The sequence below is a fragment of the Electrona antarctica genome, assembly GCF_951216825.1.
Source record: "Electrona antarctica genome assembly, chromosome: 3".
Lineage (NCBI taxonomy): Eukaryota > Metazoa > Chordata > Actinopteri > Myctophiformes > Myctophidae > Electrona > Electrona antarctica.
The window spans coordinates 30,660,269-30,680,080 of NC_136808.1; the positions used below are offsets into that span (position 1 = coordinate 30,660,269).

The 19,812-nt window shown below is 42.3% G+C and overlaps 2 protein-coding genes across 7 annotated transcripts in view; both read right to left on the reverse strand.

Moving 5' to 3' along the window:
- Nucleotides 1–581: 581 nt before the first annotated feature.
- Nucleotides 582–18,828, reverse strand: LOC306920290 (homeobox-containing protein 1-like). Of its 5 annotated transcripts, none has more exons than XR_013789638.1 (11): nucleotides 18,646–18,828; nucleotides 11,430–11,948; nucleotides 10,146–10,231; nucleotides 9,950–10,060; nucleotides 7,852–8,008; nucleotides 7,256–7,338; nucleotides 6,484–6,579; nucleotides 6,231–6,319; nucleotides 4,535–4,618; nucleotides 1,819–4,021; nucleotides 582–1,645 (listed from the first exon to the last, which is right to left on the reverse strand). XR_013789638.1 is itself a non-coding variant. In XM_079496997.1 (10 exons), exons 2-10 carry the CDS (start codon nucleotides 11,945–11,947, stop codon nucleotides 3,641–3,643), a joined length of 1,611 nt encoding a protein of 536 aa, XP_079353123.1. In that variant the 5' UTR covers nucleotide 11,948; nucleotides 18,646–18,828; the 3' UTR covers nucleotides 582–3,640. The 5 variants fall into 5 exon arrangements, 1 of the variants encoding a protein (XP_079353123.1); XR_013789639.1 differs by having other exon boundaries at nucleotides 6,231–6,322; XR_013789640.1 differs by having other exon boundaries at nucleotides 6,231–6,325.
- A 650-nt stretch (nucleotides 18,829–19,478) lies between these two features.
- Nucleotides 19,479–19,812, reverse strand: part of tdp1 (tyrosyl-DNA phosphodiesterase 1) — a 14,821-nt gene continuing 14,487 nt past the window's right edge. For both annotated transcript variants that reach the window (XM_079496586.1, XM_079496585.1), the window contains one exon: nucleotides 19,479–19,812. This exon is cut by the window's right edge and continues 1,370 nt beyond it. The gene's annotated coding sequence lies outside the window, so the exon portion shown is untranslated.

Genomic DNA, 19,812 nt, shown 5'->3' on the forward strand with positions numbered 1-19,812 from the left:
AATGCTGGATGGGATAGACTTTGATATTCTACATAACGTAATAATATCAAAATGTTGCATTGCAGCATGCATGCAGAATTGTAAAATCGATTGCAAAGTCACCTCAAATTTTGTGAGCAAAAGCTCATTATTTCAGTCTCCAGTAAATCTCTATCTATGCTCAGAAACTTATTTCACATTGAAGCGGTTGAGTGAGTGACTGAAGGGAATTAGCTTATAGTTGAGGTGTGGTGTGGATGAGGTATTTGTGTCGAGTTTAGAACTCAAGCTTGACAGGTATTTAGCGGATGATCTGAAATCGATCTTACTGTACAATGACTGTCACTTGATTGACAGTTTCAGGCCATTATAGAAGTCCCTGGTCATTTCATGCATTTATCTCACCGCGTCTGTACTACATTAGCCTGAAAGAGCCCTATGCTTTTCTGGGCATAGAGGGCCGGAACAAACTAGCGCTGGAAACAGACGGTGTCTTCCTATTGGTTCACCAACCTATGAGCCCGCCTCTCCTCCCCCCCACTTCCCTCCTCCTCCCCAGTAGAACGCAGCGGACCAAATTTGGAGAGACGCCCCTCTGCACCGTTATTGGTTTAACAAAATACAAGGTTCACTCCCACTTCTATGCCACTTTTCCTGCTGGGCTAGCTCAGGCTTTTTTTCTCCTTTGAAAACAAAAGGCCTGCGGTTTCCGAGACTAGTACTGCATTGATACAATGATCAGATATTATTTTCTTGAATCCTCCTTATTTACTATGCTAGTAGTAAATAAGGAGGGTTTTAAGTCGTTGCTGGTACCCTCCAAGTACTGAAAAGAAAGCAAGGTATTGTTTTTCCTACACTTTGTCGTTAGGCAGCCAAAGTGCACCAGTAATTCAATAAGCATGGGACTCCTACAAATGACTACATCTATAGATAGATTTGATGTTTTGTAAAGTACTAATGCAATTAACCCAGTTTTGATTCATGATCAATTTAAAGTTTAAAGTTTAAATTTAAACTTTTGCCTGTGTGACCTGTCAATCACTCAGACAAATGAAAACGCCTTGAGGGCGGGGAACGCTAGCACCATAGTAATGAATCCCTTAAAGTGTCATTTTAAATGGAAACTATACAATTAAAAGAATAACATAACATTGTGTTTATAACACATTATGGCATATCAAGCAAATATAGACACGTTGACAGGTAATATATGTGTTTCTTGTCATCCTATGTTTCTCATCGAATGAAGTGACACATTTGATGTGTCTTTCATTAGCATATCTCTAAGGCAGTGGATATTAAGCCATCGGGCGGCATTTGGTAAAATAAATGTTCATCCACCAGGCACAGACTCCTCAGATCCTTAGCCTGACTTTAACCAAGCCAAAGCCATTAGCAATGTTTTTGGATTGACTTTAACCACACCAAAACCATATACCTAAATTGAACTACCACTAACCCAATTCCTAAACGCCAGTCCATTAACCATACGTATTTGCAAAGGAAATATTCACACATCCCCTTTAGCGCAGATGCATTGGACAGTAACAAATAACCATTCAGATAAAGACATGCACTGCTCTTGCTGAGAAGCATACATTTCAGTTGATGCTGCTGAGCAGGAGCAGTTTCGTCATGAATGGTCATAACCATATACCATTCCCTGAAGAAGGCCGAAAGGTCGAAACGTTGGTTTCTTCTCAATAAATATACAGCATCGTGGCTACGTGTGTGCAGCCTTTTCTTATTTTTACTTATTTACTGCCTTAGGCCAGCACCTCACCAATACTGGTGTGCGCCCTTTCCTGCTTTGTCTACATAACCATATACCTAAACATAACTATTTGTGTATAAAATAAATCGCTAAGGGAATCAATCTCAGGATCACCAAGCTAGGTCTTAATCTATAACCACTGGTACAGGGCACAGTTATCCACAGAGCACAAGGCAGCTGATTTGTCAGTAGGACTTGTACTGATCAATCATAAAGAACAATGGCTGCATTTATTTTACCAATACCATCTGATGGCTGAATATCCACCACATACCTAAAACCTGGCCTACTTAAAATACTAGTCCCAACTATGATTATCATACAGCCAGTCAATATACAAGCTTAATGCGTTGGATAACATCCAATATCAATATCAACTCCCTCTCACAATCATGTTTGTCATCCACTCTCTAATTCTCTCGGTCTCCTTAGATGGGGAATGAAGCACCATGGAAAGTGCCTTTTTCTTCTGATACCATTAGCCCAAACAAAGAGCACATTTTAGCAACATAATGCAACATTCTGTGTCACTTTTAACTCGGGTCCATTTTTACACTCACAATTGTGCTTTGTACACCACCGCAGTAGTTCAAATATTTGAAGCCGTTTTCAGTAACCCTTCTCAAATGACAACATTTGTATGGTAATCTACATGCAGACTTTCTAGCGTGGCATTTCCTATTTCTATTTATGCGCGCCATCAACAGAGCGGATCCGCACCGCACCCAGTGTAGCCTGGGAAAACAGTCTGTTGGTGGTCAACTGTTACAAATCAATACAAGAAAACACTAAATATGTTTTAATGTTATGATGGTAATATTACCATTATTACTTAGGTAAGTGATAACAGTACTTTTAAGGGTAGGGGGACATGAGGGGTGGGGGTGGTTGGCGAGGATGCTACAGTGCTCATTTCAACTTAACTATGAGAATGTAAAAATGGACCAAAGTAATGACAAGATAAATTAACACTCCAGATGTTGTGTATAAGTAAGAAACCTTCTCCCTTGAAATTGGGATTTTCAGTTCAGTTGCTGATTTACACGTCCCTCGCTATCTTCCTAAATATCTATGTTTACATGCGCACATTAACCTGAATACGGAATCATATCCTGGAGTCTTATTCAGGATATGCACAGTATATGCATCTTTAATAACCGTTATCCAACTTCCCCGTTTATCTTTGCTCTCTCGATAACTAGCATTTTAACTTAAGGGAAACGTCCATTATTTCGCCGCCCCGTTGGTCCAACTGGCCCCATTATAACTAACCCTAACCTCACACTAACCTAATGGTCGGAAAAATGGGATGTCAGAATTATGAGCAGACCCCCATTTTAAGCTAGTTACAACAAGAGAAAACTATTGTAACTGGCCATTTTGTTCCTTGTTACTTTGATGCTCATTTTTCATAACCGTCGTCTGCAAACTGAGCATGTGCACCCCATGATGCCCAACAAAACAGCTTAGCATGTCAACATGCTTCAGTGTGATAAGATCAGAATATTCCAGGTACCTTGTCCTGGATATAACCGGAATAAACCTTATCCACGTCACTGAAACAAGAGTCAAAACCCTCCCCAATTTAGCCGTTATGCAAATTAATTCCTGCTGTTCCACCCCCAACACTCTCAGCTGACAGGTGCTGCCCCCCAGCCCGTAGGAGTAGGTGCATTGACAAATATCACCAAGCCTGTCCTGCTTCCTTCCCCCGAATACGGACAAATTGTGTTCGTATATATAGACGATCGACAAACCGGATGCACCGCAGTGGAACTATCCTGAATATTAGGGAGATTTTGTTGTGCATGTAAACGTAGAAAATCTACAATTATCCTCTCCATACCAGGTCTCTCTCACTCTGCCATTGTGTATCTCTCTCTCTCACTCATCCTCATCATCCAGGACCTCCATCTTGATTTCACCGTTTCCTGTTCTAGCTGCTGACCCTGCGACAGCTGCTGCTACTGCTGCCTGGTTGGCCAGAGCCAGGATGCTATGGTTGACCGCTGCCATTTCTACGGCCAAGCTGATTGGGTCCTGGGGCTCGATGAGTGAACTGTGATTGGTGCTGGTGGGGTCGTCCTGTAGGGAGGTGGGCGAAGGGGGAGACCAGGACACACCTGTTAGTCTGGAACCTTCTGCGTGATGCTCCGCCCCCAATGTCAGGGACCGGCCTATTAGAGAGCTGCCCCTCGGCCCCACCAACCCACCTCTGCCCAAAGCAGGCCACGCTGCCAACCAGCTGGGCAAGAGGCTTGGGACCTGAGAGGAGGAGAGGAGAGATTGTCAGAGAGGAGGAGAGTCAAGCAGAAAGACAGGGTTTGCAAGGAAAAGCAGAGAAAGGGCACAGGAGTAAAGGAGAAAAGGCAATACTAATAATAATGTTTGGCCCAGTTTACAGGTTATTTTGTATTTCATTGGGGAAATATAAAGGTTACAGTGAAATAATCTATTAAGATAATTACTGTGTGTTCGAAATGAGATTAGTATTATTATTTGTAATTCGAGTTAAGGAGTTAATGGTAAAGTCACATCATCTCTACACATCAATGGAACTCAAAAAAAGAATATACCTATACCTTCAGTTGGATATATTGAAGGAATTAATCCTGTTAATCCATTCAGGCCAGGCTAGTTATTTGGAAAATTATATGTAGTTTCTTAGAGAGAGATTTCCCAGTGAATCCAGTGAAATCCCAGTGAAATGTTTATTGTCACAACCTCTTGATCCTTTAGTGATCTCAAATGAGTAACAGTGTTGTGTACCTACTGTACCTGTGTGGGAGAGGACAGGTCCAGTCGACTGAAACCAAATGCTCTGCCTGTGACCCTCTTGTCAAACAACGTCACCTCACAGCCCTGTGTAAAAGCAGGAATGGAATTACGAACAGGAAATCTCAGAGTGTACAAATGGAACCAAATTGGACGGTTAATTTTTGTGCTTTCTTGGAGTTGCAAATGGATAAATTGACACGGATTCATTATTTCACTGTGCAGGACAGTAACAAAAGAGCCCTGACTTTCACATAACATTGATCTGACATTAACACACGTACGTGTGTACGTCTGTAATGTAATCCACTTATCCACGTAACTCGAGAACCGTTTATTTTTATTATTCGACACACGCGTTCCACACCCACCCAGAGGGGGTGCAGTGCCCGTTGTCGAGTCAGTTGGATAGCCGGTTGTCCAGAACCAGCACAAAAGCTCTGCCTGGGATCTGGACCTGATCACCCCTATATCTCCATATATGGAGCTGGCCTGTTCTGACATCTGCATAGACTCCATATTTGGGCATGCCTGATAAAGAACTCCATATATGGGCATAAAAGGGACATAATAACTGGGTGGGGCATGCATTTCCAACTTGCATCGTTCCAAGTAGGCCAGTGCCAAACAGGCACCATTCTAGTATAACAGTTTAGAGGCCCCAGACGGAGATCACCGTCAAGTTCAAGTTCATGGTCAAGTGCCCCAGACAGAGATTGATAAATGGGACGGAGATTAATGATATCAAAACCGATCGCATCGCTCCACAGTCTAGGAGCGCTTGTTGCCCAATCCTCGGTGTTGCACAACAGTGACACGTCATCGAAAATGTTCCCTGCCTGTTTAGCGGACGAAAACGAAAATCTTAAAACGTTCATAACTCGCGATCTAAATCATACCGTCTAATTATGAAAAAAGATCCTGTGTTAGACGGCGCTCCGCGGTCCAGTCGCTAGTCGCGATATATTTATTCTTACCTCCCGTTGTTGTCGATCGACTCTAGAGTGGTGTGGCTATTGTTAGCTGCTACACAGACATTCACAACAACTTCCGGTGCCCCGGTAAAAGTGGTCCGGGCGCTATAAATGATGGCCACATTTTATTAATGGATTAAATAGGTCCGGGACCTCAAGGTGTTAACAGTTTGACTGCAGAACTAAACCCACTAAACACGTCTTTTGTTTTATATGTTAAATCCGCCGTTTTTTGAGAACTTTTAAGACATAAGAGGTTTCCCTCAGACAGAGGATGACACTTTGGGATGACGTAACCGGAATCACTGGCTTGCAGTGGTTTCTGGGAAGTTGAGGCTCAATGCATTCGAACAGGCAATGGCGGCGTTCCTCCTCCGCTCTTTGTTGTTGATCGGCACTTTGGATTATTTTTCAACACGACGACAAACGATCACAACATTCTAAGGTAGATTTTCGTGAAACGGACATACATGCGAGACCGGGCGATGCTTCAAAGGTTATTAGTGTAAATCCCCGCAGTGAACCTTATATCACGGTAATCAATTCAACACAGTGAGTGTTAATAGATTTTCTGATTCAAGGTCAAATACAATGAGTAAGCAGGAAGGACAGAAAAGAGGTCGCACAGCCTCGTAGTCGCGATGCAAATACTTTATTTTAAGATTACCAACATTTAAAAATATCAGGGCATTGTCTGTCACAGACAGTGTGGAATGGTGGGTTACCTGGTCAGGAAAGTCATTTCCATCGACCTCGTCACTGTTGGAGTGTCCCCCTGGACTCTGGACCTCGATGCCATGGCTCTCCAGGATTGCTGCTTCTTCGAAAAACACAAACCTCTCCATAACATATCAATGCCTACGGTTCAGCTTCAACATACACATGACTAGTTCAAGACAACACATTCTGGGTCTGTGGTGTGGTGTCCATTCAATAAACTAATGTAGTTGCAGAACCTTGGATGGCAGTAAACATTACCTATGTTAGCTCGTCGCTTGATCTCTTTACGTCGGTTGGCAAACCAGTTGTAAACCTTCAGAGACGTAACCCTCTCCAAATCAGACAGCTTTTTACCTGTTACACACACCACACACACACACACACACACACACACACACACACACACACACACACACACACACACACACACACACACACACACACACACACACACACACACACACACACACACACACACACACACACACACACACACACACACACACACACACACACACACACACACACCTTATTTTGTGTACAATTTCTATACAATTCTATGCCCCCCCCAACTCTTCCTCTCTCTAGCCAAATTCCAATACCCCAACATTCACACTCGCTCACTCCCCTTGCATCCTCCACTCGCTCCTTAGGATTAGATAGGATTGAGGATGGAGTAATCAACCCGGTTGGCCTCAAAGGATTGGAATGCTCTATCTACCCAATCTCACCCAATGTACTCTTTAAGCGACGTCAAATTCGGCAACTACTTATGACGTGTCACACAGCTGGATCACTGGAACACAACATGTGATGTGCAAGTCTTCCACGAGGAGACATGAAACACAGAGCCTACACTTTATGTACACTCTGTTGGAGAGTCCACTCGGCTCCTCCAAAAAGCTAATTACCAATTGGGACAGAACTACTACAAAATTAAGCTCAAGGACTGTGAGTAAGTGAGTGTGCAGAGATTAGGGGTATTAGAATTTGGCTTCTCTGATCCCTCCCCCTCTCTCTCATTGTTCACCTGGTTTTTGGATAACAGCATTGCACGCATTGGCGATCTCTTCTCTCTTAGCTTCATCAGGATACTGGTTGTCATGGAAGTAGCTGAGCAGAGAGAAACACACACTCAATACAAATAAACGAACCAAACACATACATAGTCTAAGTGCAAAATAGATTGAGTGCTCTGACAAAATACAAATAAATGTGTGTAGTGATGGTAAAATATAATGTCAGATTTAGAGATAATTTATACTTTCTCGTATGACTACATCATGCATTGAAAACATCGGGGTCTTTCATTGAGCAACACAGTTGTACAAGTACTGTATAAACTAGACTGACGAGCCTATTCCGGGTTATTGTGTACAATTTCTGAGATTCTATTCTCTGTTAATCATTTCTATTTGTTCAGTATTATAGAACCCAGAGACAGACTTCAAATATTTTAACTTTAAACTTTCTCTACGATCATCATCTTGCAGATGAGCCATTTTGCTACTTTTGTGTGACACGGTAGTGAGGCACGCATTCATTTAGGAAAAAATAAAATAAGAGATGCAAGGTTTCTGCCCGACAGCAACTGCCCGACAGCAACGTTATGTGATCTGTCCTCACCTCTCCATGACAGTCAGACATTCCTTCCTCCAGGTGAATCTGCTTCCTCTTCGCAGACGGAAGCTGCCAGGGGTGGAGCTAATGGGGGGTGGGGCCTGGTGCCATTCCACCATGTCATCCAGAGCCAATGGGGCAGCTCTCATGGCCAGAGTTGCACCTAAGGACAGAGCAACAACACGAACGTTGTGTGATTTTCTGTGTCTTCCAAACATATGCAATCATTATAATTTATTCCGTATCTTTTCACGCACTATCCTGACTAAAGGGCTGCTCACTATACTGTAGTCTGCTGGCTGGAAGCTTGTTCTGTAATGTTGTAGTCTACGGTCTTAATGTATGGCCTGGAATGCTGCTGTTCTAATGTGAGTCTTTGTTCATGTATTTTACAGACCTTGAATTCACGTTTTGTCTTTACCGTTTCGTGCATTGTATCATATTGTGAGCTTTTTAAAACATTTTAACACAAATCTTGTAGGGTGTCCCTGGCACAAAATAGTTTCAGATTGTCTGTGGCAAAGTCCATATTAATTCAGGGGTCCTTCCTTGACATGAAAATGTCATGGAGAGAACCACTGAACTACACAAGACAAAGTTTTCAGCGGTTTCTGTTCTGTTCTGTTTCCATGTTCAGGAGAGAAAACTAGTGATGGACCTACAGTACAAAGTAGAGAAACAGCCTGGAGTCAGACATCTAACCCTGAGAGACTGGGGCACATACCTTACTGTATAAGGACCAAAAATAACCGCAGGCATGTCATTTTGTCTCACGACTGTTTTACAGACTCCATCATAAAGTTTATGTGAACATTATGAGATGGCTTTGGCATCACACGTGATGAGTTGTGTGTGATATATGTTGTCTAAGTGGCTGTCTGGACATCACTGTATTAATCAATTTGAAAAGGAGCATGACATCCATTAGAGGCTGGTACAACATACAGTAAAACATATGCATGCATGCGTACATCCACTCACATTCTTATGCACACCTCTCACTCTCTCTGTAGCGCGCACGCACGCACGCACGCACGCACGCACGCACGCACGCACGCACGCACGCACGCACGCACGCACGCACGCACGCACGCACACACACGCACGCACGCTCTTCCTCATTAAACATTTATGGAGCAGCCGGAGGAATGTTTGGCGATGTAATCAAATACAGCATCCTTTCAATGTTAATGTCTGATTCCTGCTGTTGACTTGATTAAGGACTCATTCCTGTTTCATGTGGAGGAAAAAAAGCAGGAATAGGATATGATGTAGATGTAGATTTGTTAATTTTGTCGACTAAGACTAAAACTAAAGACTATGTCGACTAAGGTTTTTGATATTTTGTCGACTAAGACTAGACTAACAAAAAATTATTTCAGAAGACTAAAATGGGACTAAAGACTAAATGTGCGTTTTCAAAAGACTAAGACTAAATCAAAATATGCTGAAAAAAAATTGTGATTTGGAGGCTGGTCATGAGAGACAGGGATGCATGCAGTACTGGGAAATTCACATCAATATGGACCAAACAATGATGTCTGCAAATGATCCTATTTTCCCTGAACTTCATTAATGACATCATTTAACAATGCTTGATAAAATCTGTGAATAAAACTTGATGAAGGGGAAGCAACACAGCAATAGATATTTTAATGAATGGTTTTCCCTTTACACTGCAAAAGAAAAAGAAAATCCCACCCAGTGTGAAGTAATCAGTGCCTTTTTTAATGTTTTTTTTGTGGCGTTCGCCTTTATTTTATATTTTTTATAGAGGGACAGACAGGCTGACAGGAAATGGGGGAGAGAGATGGGGGGGTGACATGCAGTAAAGGCCGCCGGGATCGGGAGTCGAACCCGCGGCACACTGCCAGACTTGGACTACCGGCCAAGGTGCCTGGACCGCTGAGCCACGGCCCAGGCCTAATCAGTGCCTTTTAATTAGTTTATTTGTGTGTACATTGTGTGCAGAAATACACACAAAGCTACTTATAGAAGAAGCTGGACACCGCTTTAAAATAAAATATATCTAGCACTTTAAGTTTAATGGAGCTCGTCACTGGGTTTGATGTCGAGTTGTTGAAGGGAAACAGGGAGGCATTACCTGGGTTGGTCTTCTCCAGTTGGTACCAGCGAAAGAAGGCCCTCTTCTTCTGTTCACTGAGGTCTGAACCCTGCTGGAGCAACCAATGAGAGATCCTACTCTGACTGATGCCTGGAGAAGAGAGGAGAAGTTGTTGAATGCAAATCATATTATTATGTCAGGAGTCAAAGTATATGGGAAGGGCGCAGATACTTGCCTGTTACCTGAGCGACCACAGCCTGCGAGATTCTCCTGTTCCCCAGAAATGCCTTGATCTCCTCCTTGATCATGGAGCTGTCCCTCCTGGAGGATAATAGGAAGGATGGAGCAAGAGACAGACAGACAAACAGAATATGGCTTAAATAATATTATGAGCATTATATATAAAAGCTGCCACATACACACCACACACACACACACACACACACACACACACACTTTGAGCAGACTCATTTACATATATATTGATATGGTGCTGAGGTTCAATGTGTGTAGAAATGAAGGCCTGCACAGAAGCAAGCAGCAAGGATATTTCATGTGCTGATCACTCCTCCTTCTCATCTCACTTTTCACAAAATGTAGGGTTTTAGGCCTCTAAATATGTTTTATATGGCTAGAGCACAATGGTTATCCTAGACATTTTTAGTGAATAATTATTTGTCACGGTATGTCTAATAAATCAAATTATAATTAATAAATACATAAAAACGCTGGAGGGCTGAAGTTATAGATTGATATGTTGGTCTGACCAATATTTTATTTGACTTTCCTGATGACATGAGTATCTGCAATTATGCAGCCGATATGTCTCGATTTTAACATCTTTCAACCTTGCGTCCCTATTTTGGGCATATGTCGCGATGCCAACTGTCTTGAGCTATTTCAGAATTAGCTAATTTTGAGAAACTTTAATCAAATCTAAGTTTATCAAATTGATTATGTATACATTTTGCAGTTTTGGACTAAATATCGGTCAAAACATCGGACAGGATCACTCCAAAATGAGAAATGACTTATGTGAGCCAGTGGATGAACGAGTGATGTCAGGACTTCGGTACTCTATTGAAACAAACAACTCAATTATTTACAACTATTCACTCAAAATATTAAGATATAAGGTAAGCAGCAGATATGTGCACCATAGCAATATCAATAATACATTATATGATATGCCAATTAAATGTGATATTCAATGTGTCATCTCTAAACGCCCTTTATGACTCAATTGAACAGTTGAGACGAATAACAGTCTAAATTCACAATGTATAAATTATGGATAAGGGGTCAGGACAGCTAGGCCTTTTCAGGGAGGGGTAAGAATAAATGAATAGACTGTTATTTGTCTCAACTGCTCAATTGTACCTCCATGTTTTATAGAAGACTATAGTGTTCTTCTGAGTTAGGCCTCCATTGGACTAGTTATATCATGACAAGGTAGCTACACAACCCAAATCTCTACAAAAATGTCTGTTCTAAATGGGTTTATTACTTCTGCTTTTACCTCATCAGTTCCTCCACCTTGTCATCCACATCCATATCTTCTTCACTGGTGTCGAACACGTAGGCCGGTGCTGCCATGCCACTCCCGCCGCTATCCACGACAACAGGAAAACGCGACGCCGGTGGCGACAGCCTGCCATTCGTCACAGGGACAAGACCATTTGGAGGCCCTCCCACAATGGCGACAGGCGTGGACATGGCCGTCGGGAGGAGGGGAGGCGAGGCGCCATAGCCATTTGTGGGCGGCGACGGAGAGAGGCCATCCGCCAGGAAGGTGGTCTGTGTGGCCGTGGAGGTGGTGGCGCCGATCCGGGACGACGGGTCAGAGGAGCAAGGCAAGGAACCAGGGGGCAGTCTCAGAGGCCGGCGGCCATGCTTGTGGCCATGCTGGCGGTCCAGGCGGTCCAGGGTGTCGAGCGCGTGGAGGATCTCCGGCCGCGTCATCCCGGTTCTCCTGAGGCGCTGCAGGAGGTCTATCTGCTCTAAGGTAAAACGAGGCTCCTCGCAGCGCTCCGACATACTGAGAGGAGGGGAGAGGAGAGGAGACACTTTAGTTGGGGTAGCTTCAGCGCTTTTAAGGATGAGGAGCTGTCCGATCAGTCCATTTAACATTTTGCTCACAAATAAGATATCTTAAACACTTGCTGGATTGCCATGGAATTTGTTCTACTCTAGTAACTCTACTGGTTTGATTGACTCCATGGCCTTTAGTCTAGTCACCCATAGGCCAAAAATCACCTTGTAGCTTTCTAATTATGGTACTTTATTTTATTTCACTGTAAAGCATTGCTGCTTACAAAATATCTAAATTCCCCCCAATTCTGGCACAAATAAGATAATCTCGGTTAATTATAAAATCCTGGATATATAGAGCATTTCATATTAGTGCCACTGTGGATGTTGGGCTTAGGTTAGGTCTCATACAGAAATCTACATGTTTACTGTCAAAACTCATTTATTTCAACTAATTGTTTCTTTTTACTTGCTGGGTTTTGGCATATTTTGGTTCTGTCACATATATTCATTATATTCACAATTTGAGTTATGACTAGCAACGCAGGCCAAAATCAATCAACTGCATGTCATCAGTATCTGAGTTACAATGACATTACTTATGTTATTTGTTATCGTTTAAGATTTCAGCCCTACAATAAGAGATTGGGGCTCTAAAGCCCTAACCACACCAAAGGGTCACCATGCAACTCCTTGGGTCCAAACGGTTGCAAGGAGTTAACGCTACAACCATCTTGAACCTTTGGTGTGGTTTGGGCCATTGAATTCCATGCGTTGAATCACTAGGGTCAACGTGCAACAAGACATACTGTATCACACCGCAGGGACAACGCTAAAACCGTCTTGACCCTTTGGTGTGGTTAGGGCTTAAGGATGCCAATGTCAGTTGGTTCAAACCACTGAGGATGGGTGTGGCTAGCAAGGCTTGACTTTAATCTTATGTTTACATGAGAAATTATAAAGTAATTCGTGTGTATAAAAGTATGTTCCATGAATGAAGATTGTTATGTAATCTTTTCAACAGTTTCCCATTGAAATAATAGCAACTTGTGTCACATCAAGAACGAACTAAGTGTGTGCATAGTCTAGACATGTTTTCAGCACCCTCTGGTGGAAGGAATAATGATCTGCAAGCAAAGTGGCACAGACTGAGGGATGTCCATTATAGATCATCGCAGACAGATAAACAGACAGCCAATGGAAAACCACCTAATAAATATAGCAGAATCAGGCAGACACCAGACATCTCTTAATAATTAACATAACATGTACAAACAATCACATTTTTTTTTGGAACCAGATAAAATCTATCCCTGAGCCCTGAACCAAGCGCCGACACCAGAAAGAGTTCCTAGAGTCAGTTGGAAACTTCTTCTCCTGAACAGAATTAATTAACAGTTACGCCAACATTGCTTTCACGGAAACCACATTATAAAGAGATGTAAGGAAATTCAGAATATTGGAAAAGGGAAACTAAAAGACAAAGTCGACTACAATGTTATCTGACACTAAAAGTATTGTGAATGGTTAGAGAATCTCTCTCTGCAGTCAGGGTTACTCATAGAAAACAGAGACAGACCCTGACCAAGTACAGGCTCAGTGATTGAAAAAGGTAGACAGGGCCCGGACGGTTAGCTCAACCGTCCGGGCACCTAGGCTGCTGAGTCAGCCTGACAGCGTGCCACGGGTTCGACTCCCGATCCCGACGGCCTTTAAAGCGTGTCTTCCCCCCCCAATCTCTCTCCCCATTTCCTGTCAGACTACTTTCATCCTATCAATAAAGGCAGAAAAAGCCAAAACAATATCTTAAAGGACAACTTTAGTTTTTTTCAACCAAGGTTCATGTTTTAGGTTGTTATTAGAGAAAGTAAAAGATGCGTCTTCATTTTTTTTCATTTGCTGCTTTCTTTCGTTTTAGGGATTTTAGCTGTTTTTGACAGGGGGCGGGGGCATTCGAGCATGGGGCTAAATATGTATTCTTTTACATAATTTTATAGCGATTTATTTTTTTTATCATTTACTATAGTCCTACTAGACCCCAAGAAATTACATCTGGCCACAAACTTTCACAGGATCTACTGAATATGAAGGTAGCCTACTGGGGGGAAGCCACACTGTAATAGGCTCAATATGTCAGTTTGACACATTCAGTAGATCCCGTGATCTTTTGTGGCCAGATGTAATTTCTTGGGGTCTAGTAGGACTATAGTAAATAATAAAAAAAGAAATCGCTATAAAATTTTGTAAAGAAATACATATTTAGCCCCATGCTCGAATGCCCCCGCCCCCTGTCAAAAACAGCTAAAATCCCTAAAACGAAAGAAAGCAGCAAATGAAAAAAAATGAACACTCATCTTTTACTTTCTCTAATAACAACCTAAAACATGAACCTTGGTTGAAAAAAACTAAAGTTGTCCTTTAAGTAAAAGGTAGACAGTGGAAAACATCATAACCATCCACAATAACAACAGTGGCCCAGGAAGAAAGGCATTTTGGGGCGCTCTGGATTAAGAGCATCTGCTAAAAGCCTAAATTGTAAATTGGAAGAAAGGCATGGGGGGGGGGGGGGGGGTCACCAAAATAGTAGGCATCTTGATCTTGCCATATCAGCCATTACAGTTCAGAGCAGTGACGTTTGTGTTTGTTTCAAAATAGATAAGCATTCACATTGTTGATAGAGACTTCTTTTTATTACGACAAATCAGTAATTTAATCACTGATTTCAAGAACTGCTCTTAAATGAGTGTTAAGTATTTGAAATGTTAAATATGGTAAACAATAAACATGTGCGTCCACATGCGAACATGTGTGCATATGTGTAAGAGACGGACAGAGAGGAAGATGTGTGTGTGTGTGTGTGTGTGTGTGTGTGGTGGGGTAGAGCGACTTGGGAAAATGCCAAGGAAAATTTCCATCTTCCGCGGCCAAGGCCCCATATTTTCTCCCTTTGAAGCTGAAAAGGGGAGGAGAGATGAGTCATTGGCGTATAGCATATCACACACATATCTGCTCCTCGGGACACAGCGTACAGAGGAAGACAGGATGCACACGCACATGCACAATTGCACACACACACACACACACACACACACACACACACACACACACACACACACACACACACACACACACCTGCAGCAAGACATTCTGAGACTGACAATGAAATGTATTATATTCCGATTTCTGCTCAGGATTTACTCTGAGTGTGTTAAATGACACATATCCTCCAGTATGACATTTTTACACTGCACCAGCAGAATGCCTGTAGGCAGGCACAGGCCACAGTAGGTGTGCATCTGAAAAAACACCTTTTCACTCTAAATAAAAAGATGTAAGATCATTTCATTTACAGGCACACACATAGCCACACATTCATGCCCCAATAGCCTTGCCCTTGACCCTTAAATAACCGTAATTCCAACACTAGATTTACTCTAACCATAATCTCTATTGAAAAGAGGACGGAAAAATGGCCTTACTGTTGAGGATTTCTCTTTCCAACAACTGCTTATCACACTGCAAAACGAGACAGCGTGCGCATAGTTGCACAGCACACACAGCTCTGTGATATAAGACAAGATGCATTAACCCCATGGGAGACTTTAACTGTCTCCTATTGTCTACAGGCTGAGCTCCCATTAATAACCTGCCACCACGACATTCATTTTTCAAACACATATTCTGCAGCACTCCTCTGTCATTACGTAGTTCCATGCATTCCACCACATACATCGCTGCATTTCAGCTAGCATGAAATCTAAATTAAAAAGGCCATAAACTTTGAAAGTATATGACATAAGGTATGACATCATTTGTCAAAGACTGAGGCATGACAAAATTGCCATGTTAACTATTGGATTTTCACTGTGTTAATGGATGTAAGTGCTGCAGTGTATTAATCACCATCATAACAACATATTTGTTTTCAGGGAAGTACTAACAGTGTTCATATCCCTCAACTCTTTTTAGATCACAGCCTGCGGCAGTAAAAACACTAGACTAGTCTAGACGAGAGTTCCAGTGATACACATGAATACGCCAATACCAGAATAGTGTAAAGAAAGAAACTCTATCCACCTAGACTAGAGCGTGTGTGTGTGTGTGTGTCCATGGAACATGGAGGCATAGGGTAAACGCACGTGAGTGTATGCAGGTTTTCATTCCAACCAAACACTGATTTCACTAATTATTTACCCGCTCTATGGCTGAAGATGTGTTACTTAGTGAACTCAGCCAGAGTAGTGTTTGGTTGAAAAATTAAGTCTTGCCTAAATGCAATGATTGAACACAACACCACACTGACATATATTCCACAGCAGCAATGCTCAACTCAAATAATCTTCAAGTGTCTTAAAACAGTACAGCTGTCCTCTCCCCATTCAACAATTCCTGGTGCTTTAATTAATTCCACAAATTTTATATAATATAAAAAAGCAACATGTAAAAGAGTTGGAGGTGTTGATTGATTCCATTACCTCAATCAATGTTGCTGATGCTACATGTTTGCTATAGCCTATAACGCAAGTTATTAAATTATACGTTTTTGTGACAGACAGAGAGACAGACAGACACAGACAGACAAAACAACCCACAGTTTCAGTTATACTACTAGACAAGTGGTTTTCAACCAGGGGTCCGGAGACCACCAGTGGTCCTTGAGGGGGTTCCAGGTGGTTCCGAGCGAAATGATGGTGAGTTAGTAACCAAATGGACCCTTATTAGATCCTTAACTCTTGAGAGCATAAAATGACACCAAATGGACCCTTAAGAGTTAAATTATTGTTAAACATCTGCATTACTTTGAGAATGTAGAATAATTCTTATTTTGATCGTTTGCCTGTTATCTCTCCTACCAACATCAATATACAGCATGGAATTGTAGACAAAATATTAACCAGTGATAACAAAATATTCAAAGTTTTGGGTCCGAGAGGCAAAATCTCATCAAATGGTGGCCCGTGGCTCAAATGCTGAATAAATAATAGACAAAGGGTTGAATGAAAACCACTGTACTAACTAGACCATTGATCTTGACCTTGACTTAAGGGGACCGCATGTAATTCATGCAGACAGGGTGTCAGACCAATGACTAGTCTGAACAACGTACTGCACTCAAAAGGATGAGACCTAAAAGTGTGCCATGACATGAGAGAAAAGGTTAGGACCCAGGACAACTTACATAGAGGAATAATTTGTAAGTAAAGTATAATTTGGAAAATGGACATCATGAATAATGACCTGAACACTTGTTCAGGTCCATTATTCAGTCACATTCAATTAGTGTCTATTAGACCAAAGAAATGACAACCTGACAAATTACGCTTTCTCCTAGATGGACAAAAGATAAGGTCAGCACACTGACGTTTCGAGCCTCACGGCTCTTCATCCTGAATCTCCACTCAATGTCCACTATGGTGTAAAGAACCTTAATAAATATTTTAAGCTTTGGAGCTTTCAGTGTGCAGACCTTATCTTTTTTTCCTATTATTAACCTCGGCCCGGCACCTGGCATTTAGTTATTGGATGAATGTGCCTGTGCGTGCTCTATTGTATGTTTCCTCTAAGATGGACAGCATGCATTAGTGCTAATTAGACTACATACTACAACAAGGAATATAAAGGTGTGTATGCGTGCTCCATTCTCTGCTGCAGAGCCAGCCTTGGTATTGTGGTGTGAAACAGACTGCAAGTCAAATACTGCTGAGTAGCATGCTCAGCAAAAATAAAGCAGAGAAGGAAAACACAGGAGAGAATGAAAGAAGGCATATAAACTAATAAACTCACGCCCGTGCACATATAAAATCACTACATTTCAAATGGTACAGTTGAACTTGAAACTCTCTGGATATAGTAGTACTGAGATTTATATGTGGAATGATGTGGGCTACCATGCTGTCATAAACTGGCAAAAGTTTGCAATGTAAAACATGTTTATATCGTATGTTTGTTTTTATGTAGGCTACACGAGCGAGCCTACTTGCGCCCGAAGTTTAGTGTTAAACTGTTACACCAGGTGTGTTAACCTGTACGATTCTGTGACTCCATGGGTGGCTTTTTGCAAACACGCTGGAAGCGAGGATGCTGAACGGTACCAACCAACCAAAAACATGTTAAATATCCCAGGTATTGTTGAGCCGAATATTTCCAACAATTTTACATGTGATTTCAAAAGGCAATATTCCTTTAGAATTTAGAATTATTTTTGTAACCCTGGCTGACTTCACTGAAAATCAGCATTTCACATGCCAGAAATGATTTGACGATTTGACACCCTGATACGGGTGTAGCGCCATATCCCCCACCCCCTTCTCACTTCTCTTCACGGCAGCAAACACTGCGACCTCTGGAGTCGCAGTATTCCATGGGTCACCAATGTCGGCGTTACGCACTTTCTGTGCCGGGCAGATGTTGCAAACAGATGTTCCAAGTCGGAGAGAAGAGCGCACAAATCAGAATAAAGCCAATTTTGGTGTTTCGCTGTAGCTCGCTGACAACATGATGCATCTGAGTTACTATGTGCCATCCCTGCAGGACTGAATGAAAGGCAGCTCACTGCACTAACGTGTGCGGCTGTCAAGCAACCACAAAGTGGCAATCGGGTGCCAATAAGTGCCAAGCCTGCGGGGCAGGCTACCAGCAGCTAGCCACCGTGTTAGCCTTCTTCAGCCAAGTTGTAAAGCCTGCTGCTTCGAGACAGTGTTTACCTGAGCGTTGTTGTCTGTGTCCTCCTCCGACCAACACAATATTTAAAACACACATAGATCTGCTCCCCCGCGCTCCTCAGGCCAGCATGCACCAGCCCGTCTTATTCCAAAACGCGGTCTCCCCTTTTCCCTAATTTGATTTCATCTCGTAGTGAGACTGATTCGCCTTTGTCCGACGGACAGACGCCATATTGACGATATGACGACGCGGGGTTCGACGGGACTTGTAGTCGTCTGAAGTTATTTTTTTGTACCGCAAACAACGATCGGCATTCAAAACTAAACCACAGCTGGCGGAGACACCAGTCCTGTTTAGCGTTTCCTGTGTGTGTGTGTGTGCGTGCGGGGTAGTCGTACGCGTGCGTATGGTTTATAAGAAACTTCCCTGGCAACTTTTAAAATAACTACTCTACAGCACAGATAAACTTCATATGGCTGAGTAGCCTACACCAGGGTACACACTTTAAATGAAATGAAATGATTACTATATTTACCCAGGGTATCTGGGCTAAGCTCAAGAACTTGTTTCCAGCCAGGCCCTGCTCATAGAACATTTCATCGTAGTGGTTCAATGACTTGTTCAAGGGCACTTCAGCGGTGGTTTAACGTGTCGGACCGCTGATTCGAACTGGCGACCTTCCCGTATCAAGACCGCTCCGCAATCCGTTCGGCCACCGCTGCCACTTGCCAGCCAGAATCTTTAAGTTTGCATGGATTGATTGTTTGATTGAAAATTGTATTAACAATGAAACTGCCCAATGTTATAGAAAATCCCACTACAGACATGAAATGAAACACAATGAAGAATAAACAGCAAAAAATTGCTGACAAAGTAACAAAAGATTTTTTTTATTGTTAGAATTGTTGTTACTAGAAAACATGTGTCTACGCTACGGTAAGGTACAAATATAACATGACAACTAGAAAATAGTAATAGACAATCATAACCTAACTGTACAACATGTCAATATCAGATGCCGTTTGAGCCAGATGCTGCACAGAGAAGAGGCTCGCTCATCCTTCCTCTGAGCAGCACCTCAACAGAGGACAGAAGAGGGCAGACAGAGCGAGAAATAGAGAACCGAGAGATGTACTACATAAGTGAAACGTTTTAATTTAAAAGACCACCATAAGGGACCCACAAATGGACTCAAATGGACCCATGCA

What these genes read in the sequence shown, in the direction of transcription:
- LOC306920290 (XM_079496997.1), bottom strand. Translation starts at nt 11,947, where the DNA reads ATGTCGGAGCGCTGCGAGGAGCCTCGTTTTACCTTAGAGCAGATAGAC. An exon ending in TGTGGTCGCTCAGGTAACAG is followed by an intron (nt 10,061 to 10,145) that starts GCAAGTATCTGC and finishes TCTCTTCTCCAG; the next exon opens with GCATCAGTCAGAGTAGGATC. An exon ending in TGCTGTTATCCAAAAACCAG is followed by an intron (nt 6,580 to 7,255) that starts GTGAACAATGAG and finishes TGTGTGTAACAG; the next exon opens with GTAAAAAGCTGTCTGATTTG.